At 43.5% G+C, this 22,860-nt stretch overlaps 1 protein-coding gene across 1 annotated transcript; it reads right to left on the reverse strand.

The window, feature by feature from the left end:
- Positions 1-578: 578 nt before the first annotated feature.
- Positions 579-10,973, reverse strand: LOC140559340 (endoplasmic reticulum resident protein 27). The gene is made up of 7 exons (XM_072682822.1): positions 10,890-10,973; positions 9,008-9,102; positions 6,943-7,080; positions 6,615-6,731; positions 4,903-5,028; positions 3,737-3,934; positions 579-663 (listed from the first exon to the last, which is right to left on the reverse strand). The coding sequence occupies exons 1-7, from the start codon at positions 10,945-10,947 to the stop codon at positions 619-621; spliced, it is 777 nt and encodes a 258-aa protein (XP_072538923.1). The 5' UTR covers positions 10,948-10,973; the 3' UTR covers positions 579-618.
- Positions 10,974-22,860: the final 11,887 nt, after the last annotated feature.

Here is a 22,860-nt window from a genome sequence, read left to right on the forward strand (position 1 = left end):
TAGGTAAGCACTAGAAAGTATTAGGTGAGCACCAGATAGTATTAAGTGAGCAAAAGGCTGTATTAGGTGAACACCAGGAAGTATTAGGTGAGCACCAGATAGTATTAGTATTATATACACTTGAGTTGTGTATGTGTTACTAGCTGAAGCTATACATTCACTTCAGTTGCCAGAAAACAGTTTCCTTGTGGTGCCACCTTCAACTGAGAGTCCTGTATTCTATCCCTGTCCCTTCTTAGCTTTCCTTTCTTTGCGCAGGACTGAATCTGCCATTGTGTCAGTTGTGGTCAGTCAGGTAGGTGTAATCGGATGTGTGGGTGGGTAGCTCAGTGTGCCAGCAATGCACCTGTGGTCTGATAGAGACACAACCTCCAAACAGAGTGCTCCACACTGCTTCTCTCTCTCTCTCTCTCTCTCTCTCTCTCTCTCTCTCTCTCTCACACACACACACACACACACACACACACACACACACACACGTATTCACACTGCTTCATTCTGTCTGTCTCTCTGTCTCATTTACACACACTCACATCATTCATTCACACAATACACATCATCAAACTCAATATCAGCCATCAGTGTAAAAAGCTTTAATGAAGGTGTGTTTGGTCTCGTTCAGAGCTCACTCTTCTCGTTGGTTTCTCCAGCCTCCTTTTCTTTCTACAGGGAACAGAAATATAGAGGTTATTATTTAAGAGCAAAAAAGAGTTTTTACTGTAGAAGCTCCAGATCTAATCAGAACAGATGCAGCTGAACATGAATCCAGTAAAAAGGAGAAACAAGAGCTTCTCATTCTGAAGAAAGAAAGTAGTGAGATCTGGTCAGTGAGCTAGTCTGAAGAACAGAGCTCGGTTCCTCCAGGTTTCTCCTGGACGCCCCCCAGTCCAGCCAGCACAGCGTGGAGGATGTGTTCAACTCCATCAGCAGCAGCAGCAACAGCAGCAGCTCACCTGATTTACCATCATTAAGCCCTGATTTACCAGTTAACCAGCTAGCTTTCTCCTACATGTCCAGCCAGATAGCGAGAGCAGATTATATCCTATTAAAAAGACACACTGTCTAAAAAGCTTGATGTCAGTCTGTTAGGAACACCTAGTGATGTTCAATTGGCAGCTTCGCAATACGACGTAGTAGCCTAAACAGCATATACACAACAGCATATACACAACATCATATACACAACAGCATATACACAACAGCATATACACAACATCATATACGTGACTAGCAACAAATCTAGCGACTTTTGCTGGTGTTATTGGAGACTTTTGGAGACTCAGAGGTGAACACCCCCACATGTCCTTCAGTTGCTGTCCTCAGCAGCGGGTGCTGCCGTGAGCCCCGTCCCACAACACTCCCAGTGCTCGGCCTCACAGTAGGAGCTGACCCACACCCGTCCACGTCCACTCCACGAATTATTGCACATGCCCAAAGCAGCTGCTGACCCCGCCCCCTATTTCCAGAGCAGGATGTAAATATTACTCAGTCTAAATATTGCTCATATTACTAGTCTCAGTCACTCACTCACCTCAAAACTAACTAACGAAAAAAGAAAATTAAAAATGTGTCTATTTTAAGGTCACTTTGCCGCTTCCAAGCCCAGATAAGGAAGGAAGACTGAGCGTAGAGGAGCAGTTCCACACCAACAGTCTTTTGATTAAATCTGATATGCTAACATTTACAATTAACAACACAGGACAAAATGAATTGATATAATTTTATGTAAAATTATTTATGTAATGTGGGACTAGACAAAGCATTAAAGTCATTAAAGTTATTTTGAGAAGTGACGGCTTATTTCCAAGGCAAAAAAAAAGTTTATTTAGTTCATTTGTAGTTCTAAAATATTATTATTATTACCTTTATTATTATTATTATTATTATTATTATTATTATTATTGTATTTAGGGTGGTTTTACTAACTTTTTTCTACCCCACAACATTATCCCTTTATTCTACAGCTTTAAATACAAGCAAATGAACAATTATGCAAATTAGGCGTTGACATCATTTAGCGACTCCTAGCGACTGTTAGGACAGCCAATAGCTACTTTCTTCTCACTGAGGAATTGGCAACAAGCACATAGCACAACAATAGCGCTAGCTAAAGTAGCTAATCTGCAGGCAGTAGTGTGTTGTCAGTAGCGACCATTAAAATAGCTAGCCAACTAAAAAGCTCAGAGGCTAGTCTGTGCTGGATGTCTGCATTGGGCCATGTAGAATGACGATTCTCTCTGGCGAAATCGGCGCTCTGCAAGGTTTACACGTCTTATTTAAGGGCCTACTCAGCTCGACTGAAACCACCAGTGAGGATCAGTGAGGAGGTGCTTTAAAAATACCTGGTTCCAGGTATCAGGTTGCAAATTTGCCTAAAGAAAAACAAAACATTTATTTACTAATGGCTCTTTTCCCTTGAATGGCAACTACACTACTCCACTCTACTCGCTTTTCGGTTCACAAAACACACATCAGTACGATTTAGAGATTGTAAACGTCATTATCTGAACAGGTTTCCAGATTTAACATTTATTTTATTTAAAACAACTCGATTAAGAGAGTGAAGTAAAGAATTGGTTGTTGGTTGGTGTGGCACAACAGATAACACCACTATCTGCCACTGAGCTACCACACCATGTTGGAGACTGGGGTTTGATTCCCGGGCTGGGTGACTATGCTGCGCTACACCAATATGAGTCCTTGGGCAAGACTCCTAACACTACATTGGCCCGCCTCTGTAATACGAGTAACCTTGTAAGTCGCTCTGGATAAGAGCCTCAGCTAAATGCCATAAATGTAAATGTAAATTTGTGGTAAATATATATTGTTTTGGTAGCTAGCTATGTTAGCACCTAGCTAGCCAGGTTAGCTTTGTGATATCCTCTACTTGACTCTACTCGCTTTTTGGTTCACAAAACACATATCACTGCAATATAGAGACTGTAAACATCATTATCTGAACAGGTTTCCAGATTTAAAACAGTTATTTTATTTAAACAACTCGATTATAAGTCAATATTTTTAAAAGACACTTTTAGCTTGCAAAAGGTAACAAGTAACATTTATTTTTTATATTTATTTATTATATTTATTCCCTTCTACGTCTCAGATTTTGGATAAGGCTTTTTTTAATATTATTATTTTTATTATTATTCAAGCGTTAGCCAGTTAGCTACTGGTACCAGGTACCACATTTGCCTATTAGCACCAACATTAGCACCAACTGCCTGGACCTCATTAGGTCAGTCACTTTTTATTTATTTATTCTTGAATATTTAGCACTTATCACTTATTTTACATGATATATTTTTAATTAACTGGCATAACTGTTGAATGACTGTTTTCACTTCGTAAATTCTTGTAAAATAAGTCAAATTAAATTGATCATCATTACATTCATAAAAGCAATAAAAGCAGAAATCCGAGGGAGTGAAAACTTTTATAGGCCCTGTTCGTAACGGCTAACAGTGGACGTTGTTTTATCAGTGCTTTGGTTTATTTTTAGTCACCCCTGAGTCATACAGTGTCAGAAACCACATAAGAAAGTCTAGAACCCTCCACACGGCTGAGGACAGCATGAGCAGATCATGCTAATTGGTGGGGGTAGAGGCTTCCACTACTTTGCTACATTAGCCTTGTGGCGTCCGTGCAAAGCTAAAAAGGGAGACACGTCTCAGTAGGAAAACGACTGCAGTAACAGAGAAATGCAGCCGCTTATATCTGTCAATAACCCCACCTGCAGCGCGCCACTGATGAAGGAATCGCAGAAGTCCTGGACACGCTCAGTAGAGATTTCACCCGGGGGCAGGAGCCAGGTCTTGTCCGAGACTCCGTCGTAGATGCCCACACGTGGCAGGTCTCCTGACTTGAGTTTGAAGTAGCCCAGCGCTCGTTCGTTTGACTTCTCTTTCCCGTTGATCAGCACAAACAGCATCTATGGGAACACAGCCACAGTCCATTTGGGCTGTATTATACACTGCAAAAGTATTGGGACACCTGTTCATTCATAGTTTCTTCTGAAATCAAGGTTATTAAAGTTGAGAGTTTATTCCTGCTCTTGTTGGAGGAACCGTCTCTACTGTCCATGAAAAGGCTTTCTACTGGATCTTGGAGGATCATTGCTGTGAAGATTTGATTGCATTCAGCGACAAGAGCCTTAGTGAGGTCGGGATGTTGGATGATCAGCACCCCACCTCATTATCCCCAACTCCCCAACTCATCCCAAAAGTACTGGATGGAGCTCCACCACCAGCAACACCATTTCAGAGAGCACAGTTCCTTCACTGCTCCACAGCTAAATGCTGGGGGTCTTTATACCCCTCTATTAACCCACGCCTGGCATTAGGCAGCATGGTGCCAATAGGTGCATGTGTATCTGCTCCAGAGAGTCCTATTCTATTGGGAATACTTCTCTACAAGCGGTGTGTCTGCAATTGCAACTTAGAGTAGCTCAGTGTAATTATTTCAGGGGGTGTCCACAAATATTTGGACATAAAATGTATATAGACAAGAGAAGATGGTTGGAGCTGGTTTGCAATGAGCTGCACAGGTATCAAAGCTGGTACACAGTACATGGACAGTAAAAAAAAAAACGTTTTTCATCCATAGACTTTATTTTTATTTAGAAACTATGAATGATTTCTTTACTAGAATGAAACTAATGAGCAGTGAAGAGTAAGAGAGTGGACCTTTAGTCTAAAGAATCTGTTATGAGTTCTTCTCAGGAAAGTTCTGGATGGTTCAGGCTTCAGGGGAGTGCAGATTTCTAAGCTGGGGGATATTGGGGTCAGTTCTTTCCTCTAATCCTGGTTCATTCAGACCCTGTAAGTCTATTATATGATTATACGAGGAGCCGCTGCCTTCTTGTGAGTGATATTAATGAATGCGTGCTAGCAGCTCTACCTTGCCAGTGTAGCGAGGGGCCAAAGCCCCCAGCTTCTCCTTTAGAGGTTTGTAGTCAGCGCTCCCCCTGTTGGCAAAGAGCAGGAGATGCACCTTCACTTCTGACTGGAAGAGGCCCACTGCAGACTGAGTGGAAGACAGAGAGAGAGAGAGAGAGAAAGAGAGAGAGAGTTGGGGGGGATTATACATTTCATATTTTTCCAAAATACAGTTTTAACTCTAAACCATTTCCCCTAATGACTTCAAAGCGACGTGAAGTTTAGGCGACTCTCTGCTGAGACTGAAACTCCACACACTGTTCTGGTCCTCTGGGACACCAGTTTCCACCTCTGCTCGATAACACAGAGAAGGAGTGAGGGTATGAAGGTGAGGAGAATCTGCTGAGGAGTGGAATTAGCCTGGAGTGACATAATGAGCTTAGCATTTATTAATCCACCTTCTGACCAGTGGAGAAGAGTTCAGAAGAAAGGAGAGAAGAGAGAGGAGAACAGACTAGAAAAGAAAAGACGAGAAGAGGAGAGAAAAAACACCGGAATGAAGAGAGAGGAAAGGAGAACAGACCAGAAGGGGAGGAACGATGAACGATAGACAATAGAAGATGAGAAGAGAAGAGACTAGAAGAGGAGAGAATAGAAGAGAGAAGAAAATAAGGGAGGAGAGAGGAGACTAGAGGAGAAGAGATCAAAAGAGAAGAAACGAAAGAAAAGGAGAAAGAGTAGAAGAGAGGAGTATAGAAGAAAGAAGACAAGATGAGACAAGATGAGATGAGATGAGACGAGTCGAGATGAGATGAGATGAGATGAGACAAGTCAAGAAGAGATGAGAGCCAAGATAAGACGAGACGAGATGAGATTAGACGTGCCAAGATTAGATGAGAGCACAGATGAGATAAGACGAGACGAGACGAGACAAGAGGAGATTAGACGAGATGAGACGAGATGAGATGAGAGATGAGATAAGATGAGACTAGACAAGACAAGATGAGATTAAATGAGATGAGATGATATTAGATGAGACAAGATGAAATTAGATGAGATGAGAGCCGAGATGAGATAAAACGAGACGAGACAAGACCAGACAAGATGAGATGATATTAGATGAGAGCCAAGATGAGACGAGACAAGCCGAGATGATAAGAGAAGATAGGAGTAGAACATAAGCATAGAAGAGAGGAGTATAGAAGAAAGAAGACAAGATGAGATGAGATGAGATGAGACGAGTCGAGATGAGATGAGATGAGATGAGATAAGACGAGACGAGATGAGAGCCAAGATGAGATAAGACGAGACGAGATGAGATTAGACGTGCCAAGATGAGATGAGAGCACAGATGAGATAAGACGAGACGAGATGAGACGAGACAAGAGGAGATTAGACGAGACGAGATGAGAGATGAGATAAGATGAGACTAGACAAGACAAGATGAGATTAAATGAGATGAGATGATATTAGATGAGACAAGATGAAATTAGATGAGATGAGAGCCGAGATGAGATAAAACGAGACGAGACAAGACCAGACAAGATGAGATGATATTAGATGAGAGCCAAGATGAGACGAGACAAGCCGAGATGATAAGAGAAGATAGGAGTAGAACATAAGCATAGAAGAGAGGAGTATAGAAGAAAGAAGACAAGATGAGATGAGAGAAAATGAGATGAGACGAGACGAGACGAGAGTGTGTGCAGAGACGTGTTTTTAGTGTTTCAGTACCACTTGATTGTATTCTGTGATGTAGAGAATGTTGTTGATGGTGAAGAAGCGTACGAGTCCGTCAGAGTCCAGTTTCTCTATCTTTGATAGCAGTAGGTTCTCCTGATGCCCATCAGCCTGTACGTGCGCACAATCACACACACACACACACACACACACACACACCCTAAATAAAGGTTTACAGTGTTTCATTTGTAAACAGACTGGACTAATGGGCCTATTAGTTGACAGAAGTGGAGGGGTTCGGAGCGAGATTTCTCAGTTAGCCATCTAAGACCATATTATATAACACTAATGTGAGATAAGTGTGAAGAACAGCTGTGTGTACCTTCCTGAAGACGGCGATGGTGTCCGAGTTAATGCTGTAATTAGCCCACACCTCCTTCACACTGCACAGGGCAGCCGGAATGGTCTTCACCTCTTCAACAGCAGCCAAAAACTCCTTATAGCCATACCCTCCATCAGTCTGGCACACACACACACACACACACAAACACACATACACACACACCACATAACCTCCATCAGTCTGTGAGCTAGCAGATATGTTGGGTCTCTAGGGTTCAGGGTTACGGTGGCAATAGGATGAGCACAGAAGCCCGGGCATCTCCATCCCCAGCAAGTTCTACAGGGGATCTTGCTCTGGGGTCTTCTCCTAATTGGTCGGGCCTGGTACAGCTCCAATGGGAGACAGCGGGGGGACTCCTTCTACCCGCAGTCCTGGCCTTTCGGTCAGTACTCACACTTCCTGTCCGTAGGTGATTAGGTCACTACTGATCACCTTGTCAAGCATGTGCTCTTTTGTACATGCAGCTTCCAGATCGCTAACTAATATGGTCCCAATAGCCTCTTTCTACTGTTCCCTACAAGCCTTCCTGCGGGCAGATGGATGATATGACTACACTAGCGAGCCGTGAGGAACCTCCTGACAATACTCCAGAGTTTGGTTCAGCTGAGGTAGTCCTGTTCGTTTTTGAGGGAGCCAACTATGAAGAGAAGAGATGGTAAAAGGTAGCGTTGGCTAGTATTAGCGTTTAGCCTAGCATGTATCCCTGTTTGCCTTTGAGGTTCTTGCTTCGGCGCTTGCTGAGTTTGAGCTCCCCATCTGCGGACACTGGCACAGGAAAAGCCACGGTCACGAGGCCTGGTTCCTGTCGCAACCCGTATTCCCATAATTCCCAGAATCTGAACGTGATGAGCTGCTCCCCAGTGTCAACAACACCATATTCTCCTGAATTCGCCATCAGGTTTTACCAGTTTACCAGTTTGACTAGAACTTTTTCTAGTGGACTGGCTTTATGTTAATTGTTGGGATGTAAACATGACGAGTCAAGACTGTGATGTAACAGTTTTGGGCTTTTGGAATCGGCCTGTTTTCCAGCTCAGTTTTGGTTCTGCTGGATGTTCTTTTAAAGGAGGAACAGCCGTGTCTGAGTGTTTGAGGTTGAGGATCCAACCATGCCACAGTTTGACCATCTAGGGTCCCATTAAAACATGCCAATATACTGTATACCAATAAGGACATCCTAGCAAGGCATACTTGAAATTACGTGGCCACTTAAGGCCCTAGTGCCACCAGGGGGGGGCCCAAGAGCACCAAGATATCATGATAAGCATCTGGTGCTGAGGTGATGGTATAGGAGGGCCCAAATGAAAGTCTGCTCATGGCCCAATAAAGCCTTGGGCCAGCCCTGTCCTAGCAAATACGCTGACTTTAAGAGTAGAAGAACCAGGCCTGTGCTGCTCTGTGTGAATTCAGCCATTTCTCTGCCGTTTGTGGAGCTCTGCGTCTAGAGGGGGGACGAAGCTGTGCTGAACAGTAAAATGTGAAAATGAGGTGAATCAGGTTTGAGAGTGGACAGTAAAAGCTGAGCTCTTTATAGAGTTGTGTGTTATGTTCTCAATTAAAGGCTTAAACAGCAATTACATCTGAATTATGCTCGGCCCGCCGTGTTCCCAGCTCCGTGTCCTCGCTCCCAGACTGTGTTTAGGTTCACGTTAGGCTGCTCCCGCGTTTGTTTATGGAGACCAGAGCACTGCCAATCCCACAATGCCTCAGATGCACCCTCATTTCCTGCTCTGCTTCCTCCTCCGCACAGCGAGTTGGGCCAGAGGGCTCAGCATTCTGGGACAGCGGCCCTCCACCGCCACAACGACAGGCATTTCCTGGGCCCAAAATTTGTAGCCTTGACGGATTTCGCCCGGATCAAACGCAGAGGTTCTGGCAGTGGCAGTGAGCGGAGACTCACCCACACACACACCGCTATTTTCTCTTCGTTAGTCTGCATTCCTGCCTGATGCTCAGCGAGCGGACCGGTCACTTTCGGACTCATCGCTAACCCTGCGTCCCACACACAACAACACCACACACACACATACAGACAGCCTCTGACCTCGAAGAACCCGATGACGACCACCTCGGCGGAGTCGATGAAGGCTTCAGCTGCAGTTACATCGGCCAGCCTGGGGAGGGCGCTGTCTGCAGGGGCTGTGGGAGAAATATTACCAAGTGTTTCTAAATTAATTGACAGTTAACATGTGAAAGAACTGCAGCGCAACATGCAGTACGTCAACATACACTATATGTCCAAATGTTTGTGGACACCAATTTTAATGAACACATTTAGGTACCTGAGGCTGAAACCCCTTGCTGACACCGATGTGCAAATGCACACATACACAGCTTGTCTAGTCCCTGTAGAGAAGCACTGCCAATTGATTAGTACTTTCTGGAGTGGGTAATCATCAACCTATTGGCACCATGCTGCCTGATGCCAGGCGTGGGCTAGAGGGGTATAAAGCCCCCCCCAGCATTGAGCTGTGGAGCAGTGGAAGAACTGTGTTCTCTGGAATGATGGATGGTGGAGCTCCATCCAGTACTTTTAGGATGAGTTGGGGAGTTGGGGATGATGAGGTGGGGTGGTGATCATTATCCAACATCTGGACCTCACTAACACTCTTGACTGCTAAATGTAATCAAATCCTCGCAGCAGTGCTCCTCCAAAATCTAGTAGAATTTCTTCTTCTCTGAGCAGTAGAGACAGTTACTCCAACAAAAGTTGTTTTTTAATACAAAACAACAAATCAGCAGGTGTCCCAATACTTTTGTCCATATATTATTTCATATTTAAAAGTAAGTGAATGTTTGTCCTGGTGACGTTTAAAAATTAAATGTTTATTTATATTAATCCATATTAGGTTGGATAACAATAATTGGTTACAAATTGATACATATATAGATGAAAGGAGTTGTAGATGGTTCTAAAATGATAGAACATCAATAATTACCTTATAATAAAACTAATTAATTACTATCCAACATGCCTCCATTGTTCATAATTAATCATATTTCCAGATGTTTCAGTGTAAGTTCTGCTTGTCCAACAAATACATGTGATGTTGAACACAGCACTGTTTTGATGTTGATTAAAAACTTTTATACTTTATACATACCTTATACATCTGATTGTACTTATACATAGAATGTATTTTAACATGTTTATAAATGTTAAATCTTTTTAAAATTGGTCAGATATACATGTGTGTCACTCAAATGGATGCATATACATTTTTGGAATATCAATATTAAAGTATACTATGTTAAAATGATTATAAATTATATGTTATTTCTAAAAAAGAGAAAATCTGTATTTTTAAACATAATTAATTAAGTTTGAAATGAAATATAAGAAAAAGTTAAATGTTTTTAAGTTTGTTGTAATTTGTTCTTAATAATAAATATTAAAAATGACAAAGTATATAATATAAAGTTACAATCCTGCCAAATAAACATTTTCACTTTTTGACGTAAAGTGAATCTGGCAGTTGTTGCTTACATTGTATGAGAATTTCATGATGAATGGACCAATAAAAATGCTCCAAAATAACTTGGACTACAATCTTATTACGTTGACTTCCATTGAACGTTAAGAAGATTTTTTCCTTCTCCTGTAAAGCTGCTGTTTGAAAAGGTTTTTATATCTCGCTGCTGTCCAATGGTAAACATTTCTGTCCATTTTCAGTTGCTCCATGGTTTGAACCCTGTAGCTGCTCTTTACACTGCGTAAATTCTGAACAAGCAGACCAATAGAAATGCTCTAAAACTGCTTTCAGAAACTCTTCTTCTACACTGACTTCCATTCAAAGTTAGGACCAATTCTGCCATCTCCTGAAAAGTCACCCTTCTGGAGATACATGATTTTATTGGACCGCGACAATATACAGATATATCATCCAGAATCTATCACTGGTATTAAATGAATGAAAAACACATACCTGTATCTTCTGCTAAACTGCTGGTGGCCAGCAAAGAAAAGACCAGAAAGAGCCACATTTTGGCCGAGTGACCAGAGAAGCGAAGGACAAAGCCAGGAAAGAACATCAACTCTTTCTCCTCGCTATCTAGGCCCCCTTGCGTGAACCACATGTCCGGCTGGACAGTCCTGATTGGTGGGCGTGTGAGAACTGAGCAGGTGTCTCTGACTGTCTGAAGCCAGAATGTGTTGGACTACGTGTCACAGTAGTAAGGAGAGTTTCTGATAGCATGAGCTTTGATGAAGGACTGCAGCTGACTGTATGTAGGAGCATGGGGGCTTTTTCTGAAGATCCTTCAGTCAGGACTCAGACAACTCCACCATAAACTACAGCAGAAACACCATCCACCACAACTCCACCATCAACCACCACAACTCCACCATAAACTACAGCAGAAACACCATCCACCACAACTCCACCATCATCCACCACAACTCCACCATAAACTACAGCAGAAACACCATCCACCACAACTCCACCATCAACCACCACATCTCCACCATCAACCACCACACTCCACCAAAAACTACAGCAGAAACACCATCCACCACAACTCCAACATCCACCACCACAACTCTACCATCAACCACCACACTTCACCAAAAACTACAGCAGAAACAACATCCACCATAACTCCACCATCAACCACCACAACTCCACCATAAACTACAGCAGAAACACCATCCACCACAACTCCACCATCAACCACCACATCTCCACCATCAACCACCACATCTCCACCAAAAACTACAGCAGAAACACCATCCACCACAACTCCAACATCCACCACCACAACTCTACCATCAACCACCACAACTCCACCAAAAACTACAGCAGAAACACCAACCACCACATCTCCACCATCAACCACCACAACTCTACCATCAACCACCACACTCCACCAAAAACTACAGCAGAAACAACATTCACCACTATTCCACCATTAACCACTACAGCACTAACATCAACCACTACAACTCTACCATCTACCACTACAGGACCATCAAACACCAAATTTCACCATCCACCACTTCACCACCAACACCACCAGCGCTAACTTCACCACTACACCACTATCAACCACTACAACATCATCAACCACCAAATTCACCACCAACCCCACCAGTGCAAATATCACCACTACAGCATCATCAACCACTACAACGTCACCATTAACCACTACAACTCCACCCTAAACCATCACAATTCCACCATCATCTACAACTTCCCCACCAAACACACCAGCGCCGACATCAATCATCACAACTCCACCATCATCCACTACAACATCAACATTAACCTAGATAAATTGACACAAGGCCCTTAATGAAGGGATCTTCCATCTCCTCCCGGGTTTGGCTCTGCAACCACTCATTCCAAACACACACAGTATCACATCATTTAGCCTGCAGACACGAAACCCATCCTCATTAATCTAGTCTAACCTAACCCCATCCCTGACATCACATGTTCCAAACGGCCTTCCAGACCAGACCTAACAGGCTTCCGTCCCAAGGCCACTGGGCTCCATAATGACTGACCTTCACTCACTGAATGATTCTCAGATGTGGAGCACAGGTAAGTTACTGGTTAACCGCTGCCTGCAGGTGAAATCCAATTGTTTCTGCTCTCCAGCACAGAGTAATCTGGCCCATTATCCCATGCAGACATATGTGCAAAGTTCACTTGCACATTTAAAAAATCAGATTATCCGGGCTGGTGTCCATCACCTTCATTCATCACCGGTGTGTCACAGTGATTTTCCACAGATAAGGGGCTTCTTCACGTCATTCCAGCTCTTCCACTGTGGAAAGTCACCATAACTGAAGGCCTTGAGTGGCTTATTAGTTCATTTACCCAAGCTCAGGCTTTTCTCTGGGCCCAACTGGAGTCTCAGGTAACCCATTAGAAAGCAAATAACTCACTATTAACACCCAACCAACCACATGGCTTACTGGGCACCACCTGAGACACCATATTAACCACCTAGGATACCAAAACAACTGCCAAGCAACACTACAGAACCCATCAACTAAGCACATGGACATAACCCATCTACCTACACCATGGCATCCACAACTCAACACCACAGCAACCACCTGGGATACCACAGCAACCATCTAGCAACCACCATAGCAAGTCCAACACATGTTACATTCAGTTTTCCATCAGATCCCAAGTAGCAGAACTTTCCAGATATGCTCAATCCTGGACCCAGAGCACCTCAGGAAAGCCTTCTTAAGCAGCTCATAAGCTGGATCAGTCGTGTTGAGAGCAGGAGAAACTCTCCATGTGCACCGAGAACCACTGTGTGTCTGCAAGTGCTCTCCCTCTAGTGGAGCTGAGGGGTCACTGCTGTGTTTCGGGACTGGAGGAACTGGAGGGTGATCGGCCCGAGAGTGCACGGCCCACTATCAGTCAGGCTGGTTGTGAACAGAGCTGTGATGTGGGACTGAGTGTTACTGGCGAGTTTGTCCATGAGTGTATTTGTGTGTTTGTGTGAGAGTGTGTGTGTGGTACTGTTACACATTGCGAGCAAGCACCTGAAGATGAGCTGTCAGCTACACCCACAGTGTGAGAAGAGTGTGTTCCAGTTTGTTCCAGTTTCAGTGGCAGTCTGTGGGCACCGGCTGAGATGACTGTGTGTTGCATCAGAACAGCGTCTCCAACAGAAACAACAACGCCGCTTTTTAGTGTAATGAGGAAGAGTTCCCCTTGGGGAGCCTGGGATATAATACAAAGTGAATTCCCAAGCGATGCGGTTTCTGGAGATAGATGATCACAAGTCATCAACAAATCTAAAAACGGATAAAAAAATGAACACGTCATTTAAGCTGATGCAAGATGTAAGAAATTTGTACCACTTTGCACCGGAATCAGACGGCATGAATGGTTCTTTTAAGAATTTTGGGACGTCAAGTCAAGTCTTTAAACGCGTCAGAGCAGTCAGTGTCGACTTACTATAAAAGAGGTGCTGCTTTAAGGAATTCATGGTAGAAACCAAGCACCAAGACGTACCCATCAAGCTATGATTACTGTGTCAATAGTTAGGATGTACAATCAGGTATTTTCCACTTGTTTCAGAGGCCTTGGCTATACTTTACTCAAACCTGCTACATAAGACTGACATAACCTTGCCATAAACATCATTGCAGACATTACAGATGTGATACACTACATAAGCCTAACATAACCTTGCCATAAACATGTCATTGCAGATGTGATGTGCTGCATAACACTGTCAACCATGCCACAAACATATCATTTTATAAGTGATTCGCTGCATATCACGGTCATACATATTCTTGCCATAAACATCATTGCAGACATTACAGATGTGATACACTACATAAGCCTAACATAACCTTGCCATAAACATGTCATTGCAGATGTGATTTGCTGCATAACACTGTCAACCTTGCCATAAATGTGTCATTACATATGTGATATGCTGCATAACACTGACACAGCCTTGCTATAAACATGTCATTACAGATGAGATGTACTGCACAACACTGACACTACCTTGCCATAAACATATTATTATAGACGTGATACGATGCATATCACTGACATACATAACCTTGCCATAAACATGTCATTGCAGATGTGATATGCTGCATAACACCTGGCACAGCCTTGCCATAAACATGTAATTGCAGATGTGATATGCTGCATAACACCTGGCACAGCCTTGCCATAAACATGTCATTGCAGATGTGATGTGCTGCATAACACCTGACACAGCCTTGCCATAAACATGTCATTGCAGATGTGATGTGCTGCATAACCCTGTCAATCTTGCAATAAATATCATTATAGAAGCGATACGCTGCATATCACTGACATGCATATCCTTGCCATAAGCATGTAATTATAGATATTACAGATGTGATATGCTGTATATCACTGACATACATTACCTTGCCATAAACATGTTACAATTACAGATGTGATGTGCTGCATAACACTGTCATAGTCTTGCCATAAACATGTCATTACAGATGTGATGTGCTGCATAACACTGTCATAGTCTTGCCATAAACATGTCATTACAGATGTGATGTGCTGCATAGAGTTGTCATATTATGTCACTAAAATAAATCACATGAGATCTGCCATGACATGGTTATGGTGCGGTTATGTCACTAATTTGTAGCCCTGACATGTTTGATGAGATGGTTATGTCAATGTTATGTAGAGGAGTTTGAGTATAGTGACCTTATGTAGTACTAGATGTAATAATCACTCATTTGCATCATGTTTTTCAGCGTACAGTAAGATAAACCACAGGGGTGAAACCTCCTTTACTCCTAATGCGGCCCGCCTGCTCTCAGATTAGCCACTGCGGCTCAAATAGGAGTCAGGCCAAACTTCTGAGCCGCCAAACCAGTGCTGGCCCTGGACTGCACCTCACCTCCCACACACACACACACACACACACACAGCAACTGATAACGACAGCATATGATACGTTCCATGATGTTTAATGCATGGTTATGTCAGTGTAAAGCAGCATATGACATTCGGTCATTGTATGTTTATGGCATGATTATGTCAAAGTTGTGTAACATATGATCCATTATGACACTTTAATGGCAGTGCTATGTCAATGTCATGTAGCATAGAGCATCTGTCATGACATGTTAATAACAGGGTTATGTCAATTTTGTGCAGTGCGATGTGTGTCACAACCTGTTTATGGCATGGTTATGTCAATGTTATGTAGCATATGGCAGCAGTTATGGCATAGTTATGTCAATATCATGCAGCAGGATCAGTTAGCACATGATTTATGTCATGGCGTGTTAATGGCATGGTTAAGTCACTGTTATGCAGCACATGGAATCTGTCATGCCATCCCCTTCTTGGATATGTCAGTGCTGTGTATGATATGACATTTTTGTGTCACAAATATGTAGCATGTGTCATGATACGTTTATAATTATGTTCATGTAATAAATGTATTTATTTAATTTGGAAAACAATAAATGCATTTCTACCCAATTTACTGCATCACGTTTTTCAGTGTACAGTGAGATGAAACTGGAGACGTGACGAAACCAACTTTGCTCCTAATGCGGCCTGCCTGCCTGCTCCCAGATTAGCGGATGCGGCTCATTAGGAGCTAGGCCAAACTACTGAGCTGCCAAACCAGTGCTGGCCCTGGACTGCCTCTCATCTCACACGCACACAGTACAGACCTGCAGAAGCCTGATAAAGACCACCATTAATATTGCATTGGTTTTAACGGGTCATAAGTATATGGACACATATGAAGGTTTTTACTTTGTATGTACTATTTATAATGCTGTATTTTAATAATATAATAATATTTTATTTTATTAAGTAACCGGACACTGATATCATTTGTTGTTTTGATGTTGTACGTCATTTGATTTGAAATGGAAATAAAAACTATTTTAAATAATAAATAAATCAAATATTTACTATTTCATTATCATATTTTTCTGGTTGTATTAAGCATGATTTATCACCTATTTAAACTCCCTTACTAGCACTAGCAAGGTTCCCGACACTAAGAAGGTAAGGACTTGTGGAAGGTAACAGACACTTGTGCAACAGTGCTTCAAAAGTGATGAGGGACGAGAGCGCCATCTACCCACCCAGGGAGAGCATGGGCAATTGTGCTCTCTCAGTCTCCGACAGCTGATGGCAAAGCAGCATGGCTTGGGACCCCCAGGCCATAGTGGTAGCGCAGTAGACTGCCGAGCCACTCAGAGCCCAATGATATCATGTTTCACCACCACTAATAATAATAATAATAATAATCATAGAGCCTTTTTTTTAATCATACACTATATGTCCAAATGTTTGTGGACACCCCTTTTAATGAGAGCATTCATCTGTTTTAAATTGCAACCAATGCTGACAGATTTTCTAGTCGCTGTAAACAAGTACTGCCAATAGAATAGGACTCTCTGGAGTAGATGAACATGAACTTATTGGCACCATGCTGCTTAATGTCAGGCGTGGGCTAGAGGGGTATAAAGCCCCCCAGCATTGAGCTGTAGAAGAGTAGAAGAACCGTGTTCTCTGGAATGATGGATCTCATAGTTTTGGGATGTATTGGTCGAGTTGGGGATGCTGAGGTGGGGAGGTGATCATCCAACATCTTGACCTTACTAACATCTCTGTATGCAATCAAATCCTAACAGCAATGCTCCTCCAAAATCAAGTAGAAAGCCTTCTTCTCTGGACAGTAGAAAGTAGACAGTACAGTTACTCCGAGAAAAGCAGGATCAACTCTTGATTTTGGGAGAAGCAATCGAGCAATTGAGCAGGTGTCCCAATACTTTTGTCCATTTGGAGTATGCGTACACTCCCAGCAGAAACAGTTCTATACAGTACTAAAAAAGTTCTTTGGCTTTGACAAACAGTTGCGAGAACCCTTTTCGATGCTGTATCGAAATACAGAAACAGTTTAAAGCAGGGGGTCTCTGCAACTCTGGACCCCCACAGCCAGGCTGAAATTTCACAGACCCTCGCTGATTTATTTGGAATGCAAGCGAACTGTTTAAATATTAGACACAGTAGGCAAATATGTACAGTCCTGTTTATTTGGCGGGAGCGCTTCTCCAGTGTGTGCAGCTTTCAGCTTTATTTTTACACCCTGCTCAGCTGCTCCGGTGGAATCAGGACGTTCCGTAACCAGATTCATGGCCTCTTTTGCTAGAACCAGCTACTCTTGTACTTATTAGATCCAGCCTTTCCGCCTCCTTCTGTACTGGAAATATAAACACCCTGGATTTTGCAACACAAAGGTGATGCAAATATGGAGCCAATCAGCAGATACCTACGTCATTAAGCACTCCCACTGAATGGTTCTGTGGGACATAACCAGACACACATAACCAGAGGTGATCAGCCCTCCTACACTGAGATGAACCTCAGGTGTTGAGGTGTTGTTGAAGCTGATGTAGGACAGCTAAGGATGGGTGAGAAGCGAGCACAGTCAGGTCACAGTATTTGCCACCTATTTGAAATGATCTAGGGTCAGCAAGTGAGGCCCAGTTTTAAATAGTAACCGCTATGAGAGAGTGGAAGCTGGTCCCAGGAGCAGAACGAAGCGGCTGTAATACAAACAGACAATATAGGAGGCGTATTTATCAGGATCTACAGGACAGCGTGTCGTGTGAGGAGCCTGATGCTCTTTCTTGATAAAACACTGTTAAAGCTACTCTGAAAATAGAGGTGAAGTTCAGCTCGGGCCAAAGGATCAGGGATTAGCGGCAGGCTGAGTGGACAGTTAAGTCCAGGAGGTGTTTTATTATAAAAACAACTTATGCAATGCGTTTAACCCCTTAATGCACAAAGGCTTAATACTCACTAATACACACTGTACAAACTGGTGAGGCTGTTCTTTGATAGGGCACTTTAATAGAGCACTTTTGGCCCGCTGGCCGAACCTGGTGGGGCTGTTCTTTGGTAATAGGGCACTTTTGGCCCGCTGGTCGAACCTGGTGGGGCTGTTCTTTGGTAATAGGGCACTTTTGGCCCGCTGGTCGAACCTGGTGGGGCTGTTCTTTGGTAATAGGGCACTTTTGGCCCGCTGGTCGAACCTGGTGGGGCTGTTCTTTGGTAATAGGGCACTTTTGGCCCGCTGGCCGAACCTGGTGGGGCTGTTCTTTGGTAATAGGGCACTTTTGGCCCGCTGGTCGAACCTGGTGGGGCTGTTCTTTGGTAATAGGGCACTTTTGGCCCGCTGGCCGAACCTGGTGGGGCTGTTCTTTGGTAATAGGGCACTTTTGGCCTGCTGGTCGAACCTGGTGGGGCTATTCTTTGGTAATAGGGCACTTTTGGCCCGCTGGTCGAACCTGGTGGGGCTATTCTTTGGTAATAGGGCACTTTTGGCCCGCTGGTTGAACCTGGTGGGGCTATTCTTTGGTAATAGGGCACTTTTGGCCCGCTGGTCGAACCTGGTGGGGCTATTCTTTGGTAATAGGGCACTTTTGGCCCGCTGGTCGAACCTGGTGGGGCTGTTCTTTGGTAATAGGGCACTTTTGGCCCACTGGTCGAACCTGGTGGGGCTATTCCTAGGTAATAGGGCGCTTTCTGCCTGCTGGAAGAAACTGGTGGGGCTATTCTTTGGTAATAGGGCCCGCTGGCCCAAAGTGGCCTATTACCAAAGAATAGCCCCACCAGTTTGCAGAGTGTGTATTAGTGTGTAGTAAGCCTTTGTGCGTTTAAAGAGGTTAAACCCATTACAGCGTGTAGCCTTCCCTCTGCCAGACACCGTAAACATTCTTGGAAGAAACTCTCAGTTTCCTTCTCGATCCTGCTTGTATAACAGTCTAGTCTGACCTGTTTGAGAAGATGGGAGCTGAAGGTGAGAGAGAATATGGTTTACACACAGTCCCATGTCAAGCGAGCCAGACCGATTTCCTTTCAAAACCCCAACACTGTGTGCACTTCTTCTGAAATGGAGCATGATGTTCTTTATTTGCCAGTGGAGAACTTGGCTTGGCTAAAGTCTGGACAGTGCTAGTGGGACATCGACTGACTGCTGTTAGACCCCTCCCCCCTTCTGCCTTTAAGTTTGACTCTCTGTTGCCTCTGTTAAAAGTATAAGATCCTTGAGGAACGTGTGGAGGTCCTTCAAATCCTTTTAAGAAAAGGGTTCCTTGAAGGTTTCTCAAAGCACCATTAGAGGTTCCTGCACAGTTTCAAACTGAAGAACCTCAGTGCGCCTCTCTCTAGAAGTGAAGATTCTGATGGGTTCTGCTGCAGAGTTTGACCAGAGACGTTGGCTTGACTCTCTGTTGTCCCACCTACAGCTGAGATGGAGATTTTGATCTCTGATTTTTTGCCACAGTTCGACACTCTCCTCGTTCGTGCCTATAGGTCAGTGTTGGCATCGGTTGGTTTAGGTAGAGTGGATTTCTTTAATAAGTGGCTGAACTCAGTTAAAGAGTCTCAGTTGAGAACATGGATTCAAAGTTCAAAACTTGCCGGGCTGAATTAGAACCAGCAGGCTGAACGTTTGACACCCCTGTTTTAGAGCAAACCAAACATCTGGAGGGTCAATCCACAGCTTGAAATCAAGCCCAGCTCTGGGTAGGTCTAGTAATACAACAAAAACAAGCATTTGGCAGCTCAGAACAACTTGGGCACTCTGAAATCAACACAGGCTCAAAATGAAATATACACATTATTAATTGAGTGGTGCTGACATTTCCAACTTACAGTTGTACATAAGTAAAGAAGCAGATCCAAACTGTTGCCTTCAGCAGAGAGGAGATTGGTTCAGATGGTCAGGAACAGCCTGTCATGAACTGGACACTTATGGTTACCAGTCTCACCTCCCAGAAAACAAAGAAGGTCCTGCTTCAGAATCGACACCTGGATGCTTGACTAAAGTTTGCAGCTGGACCACAAGGACAAAGAAAAAGCCTTCAAAGATTTGACAATTAGTGAAGATTAAGCAAATGTTGAAAGTTTGATCACATTGGCCAGGGGTAGGCTTGGCTTTCAACCCCCAAAACACAAGAAAAAACACATGGAAGGCACATACTTTTACACTCTCCACTGAAGGAGTTCTAATGGAAACAGCTACCAATGTATTTGCTAAGCAGTGTTGTTTCCATTATTTTGTCCACCCCGTTAGTCTTAAATTAAGGCATTGTAGGGTATCATTTGGAGTGATAACAGTGTCCTGCTACATAATCAGTCATCTATATTTTATCGCTGTACAGTCCAGTGGCTATAACACAGTGCCCTTTCATTACCCCATTTACAGGTCAAGTGCAAACAAGCAGCAAGTGCTTTATCATTGTGTGGCATGGGCTTATGGTCGATGGGTGTGGGTGGGTGTGTGTGTGTGTGGGGGGGGGGGGGGGGGGGTTGTGCATAACGAGGTAACAACGTAGAGCAAAGAGCACAGGGGTCCGCGCAGGCTGATTTACAGGGCTGATCTTTCCAGTGAAGATTATGATGGTTACGAGAGGACAAGACTGAGAGCACACAGAATAACAATAAGGGCAAATCTGGGGTCAGTCGCGTCTGAGGGCATCTCCAAGCACAAACTGAAGCTTCAGCTCAGTTCCTTTTATGTACTTTTAAAATTAAGTAATGTCTTTTCACTATGGACCATCTTCTTGGGGTTATATGGTCCCATCGTCCCCAAGGTGGATGAGGGTGGGTGAGGTGGTCATCCAACATCCTGACCTTCCTGACTAACTCTTGAAATCTAGTAGAAGGCCTTCTTCCCTGGACTATAGAGACAGTTACTCCACCTTTTTTTCTTTTTATACCCTTGATTTTGGAAGAAACAATGAATGGGCAGGTGTCCCAATACTTTTGTCAACATAGCGTATACGTGTAAGGATTCTGTGTTGAATGCAGTGAATTTTGTGAATAAATTGCTCTAAATAATAAAACTATTTGAGATTGAAATGATGGGATGTAGACGTGCTATTTTTTACGTTGTGTTAAAACTAACCCCTCAGTGCAGAGGCCGTACTTCTCTGGCTAGCTCTCACTACAGTCCCTAAAACCTGAGACGGCGACCAAAAGCATGTTCTACTTGAATCTATTATTGAGTCTACAGAAAAAAGCTGCTTCAGTTCAGCTAACATCATCCTGGCAGACATTAACTGAGAAAGACTGCATACAGTACATAAATGGGACACTGCTGAAGGCCCTTTGAAACAAAGTCGAACATCAGCTCCTCACCGCTCACTGAACTGACCTCCTTCCTCAAATCTGCAGCGTTTGCTTCAAAGGAAAAGCCCCCCTCTAAAAATATCTGCCCCTGCTTAATTTGGCGGCGGCGAGCTGAGAATAGCGCTGCTGGCTAAATTAAACATCACACGCTCTCAGGCCTCAGGAGCTGTGTGCGAGACCTAAAGCTCATTACGGCCAGTTACGACACGTTCACTGATCTGACAACCACGAGTTCAAGAAGTGAGGACAGTGTGAGGACACGGGTCAACTGCCCCAACACCTCTGAGCTGCTGTAAACAAGGTGCAGGAGCTCATACTGTAGGAAAACACATAGCTGTGTGATCTGCCTTTAGCTGAATCAGGTGTGCTGGGGCAGGAAAACATGACGGTGTTGGACGGCGGTGTTTACCAATAGCAGGACTGCAGAGTACTGAGGTACATGGGAAGAACCTTCCTGAGCATGTTTGGGGTCTAACTGATCAGGTCTCCTAAGAGACTTCCTATATATATATATATATATATATATATATACACACACACACACACATATATATATATATATATATATATATATATATACACACACACACACACACACACACACACATATATATATATGATCCATATTTGGAGCAAAGGCTAGCCTGTCTGGTCCATCCATATGCATATATATATATATATATATATATATACACACACACACAATCTAAAATCTTATATATATTATTATATATTGCTACTATAGCAGGCCGCTCTGGAGCAGCCATGCTCAAGTCACCATACCCAGTGCCATCTGGTAGACAGAGGGGTATAAAGCCCCACAGCACTGGGAGCACTGGGCTGTGGAGCAGTGGAGCTGACTTCTCTAGAATGCTGGAGCTCCGGCCAATACATTTGACATGGGTGTGATCTGCAGTTTTGATCCATAACTAATCGTCCATTATAAGTACCTGATCTCACTAATGCTCTCATTGCCGTATGCCATCAAATCCTCACAGCAATGTTCCAAAGGCCTTTGCAGAAGACTAGTGGTTGTGATTTTAGCAAAGGGAAAACAACCTCCCTATTATTACCCATGATTTCAAAAGGTGTCTACAAACTTTTGGACATAGAGTGTGTGTATATACATATAGTGTCCATATATTTAATGTCTTCGCATTAAAAGCTTGGTGGACCTCAATGGCTATCAATGAAGGGAACGGGGGGAACGGGGGGATTGTGGGGTGTCCTCCATACCTCTAATAAG

This window comes from Salminus brasiliensis, chromosome 7, assembly GCF_030463535.1.
Source record: "Salminus brasiliensis chromosome 7, fSalBra1.hap2, whole genome shotgun sequence".
Classification (NCBI taxonomy): Eukaryota; Metazoa; Chordata; class Actinopteri; order Characiformes; family Bryconidae; genus Salminus; species Salminus brasiliensis.

Excerpts from the sequence above, each read along its gene's own strand:
- LOC140559340 (XM_072682822.1), bottom strand. The coding sequence starts at position 10,947 with ATGTGGCTCTTTCTGGTCTTTTCTTTGCTGGCCACCAGCAGTTTAGCA. Across the intron at positions 9,103-10,889 it reads CAGTTTAGCAGAAGATACAG|CCCCTGCAGACAGCGCCCTC; the intron begins GTATGTGTTTTT and ends TTTCTCCCACAG. Across the intron at positions 7,081-9,007 it reads TCGTCATCGGGTTCTTCGAG|ACTGATGGAGGGTATGGCTA; the intron begins GTCAGAGGCTGT and ends TGTGTGTGCCAG.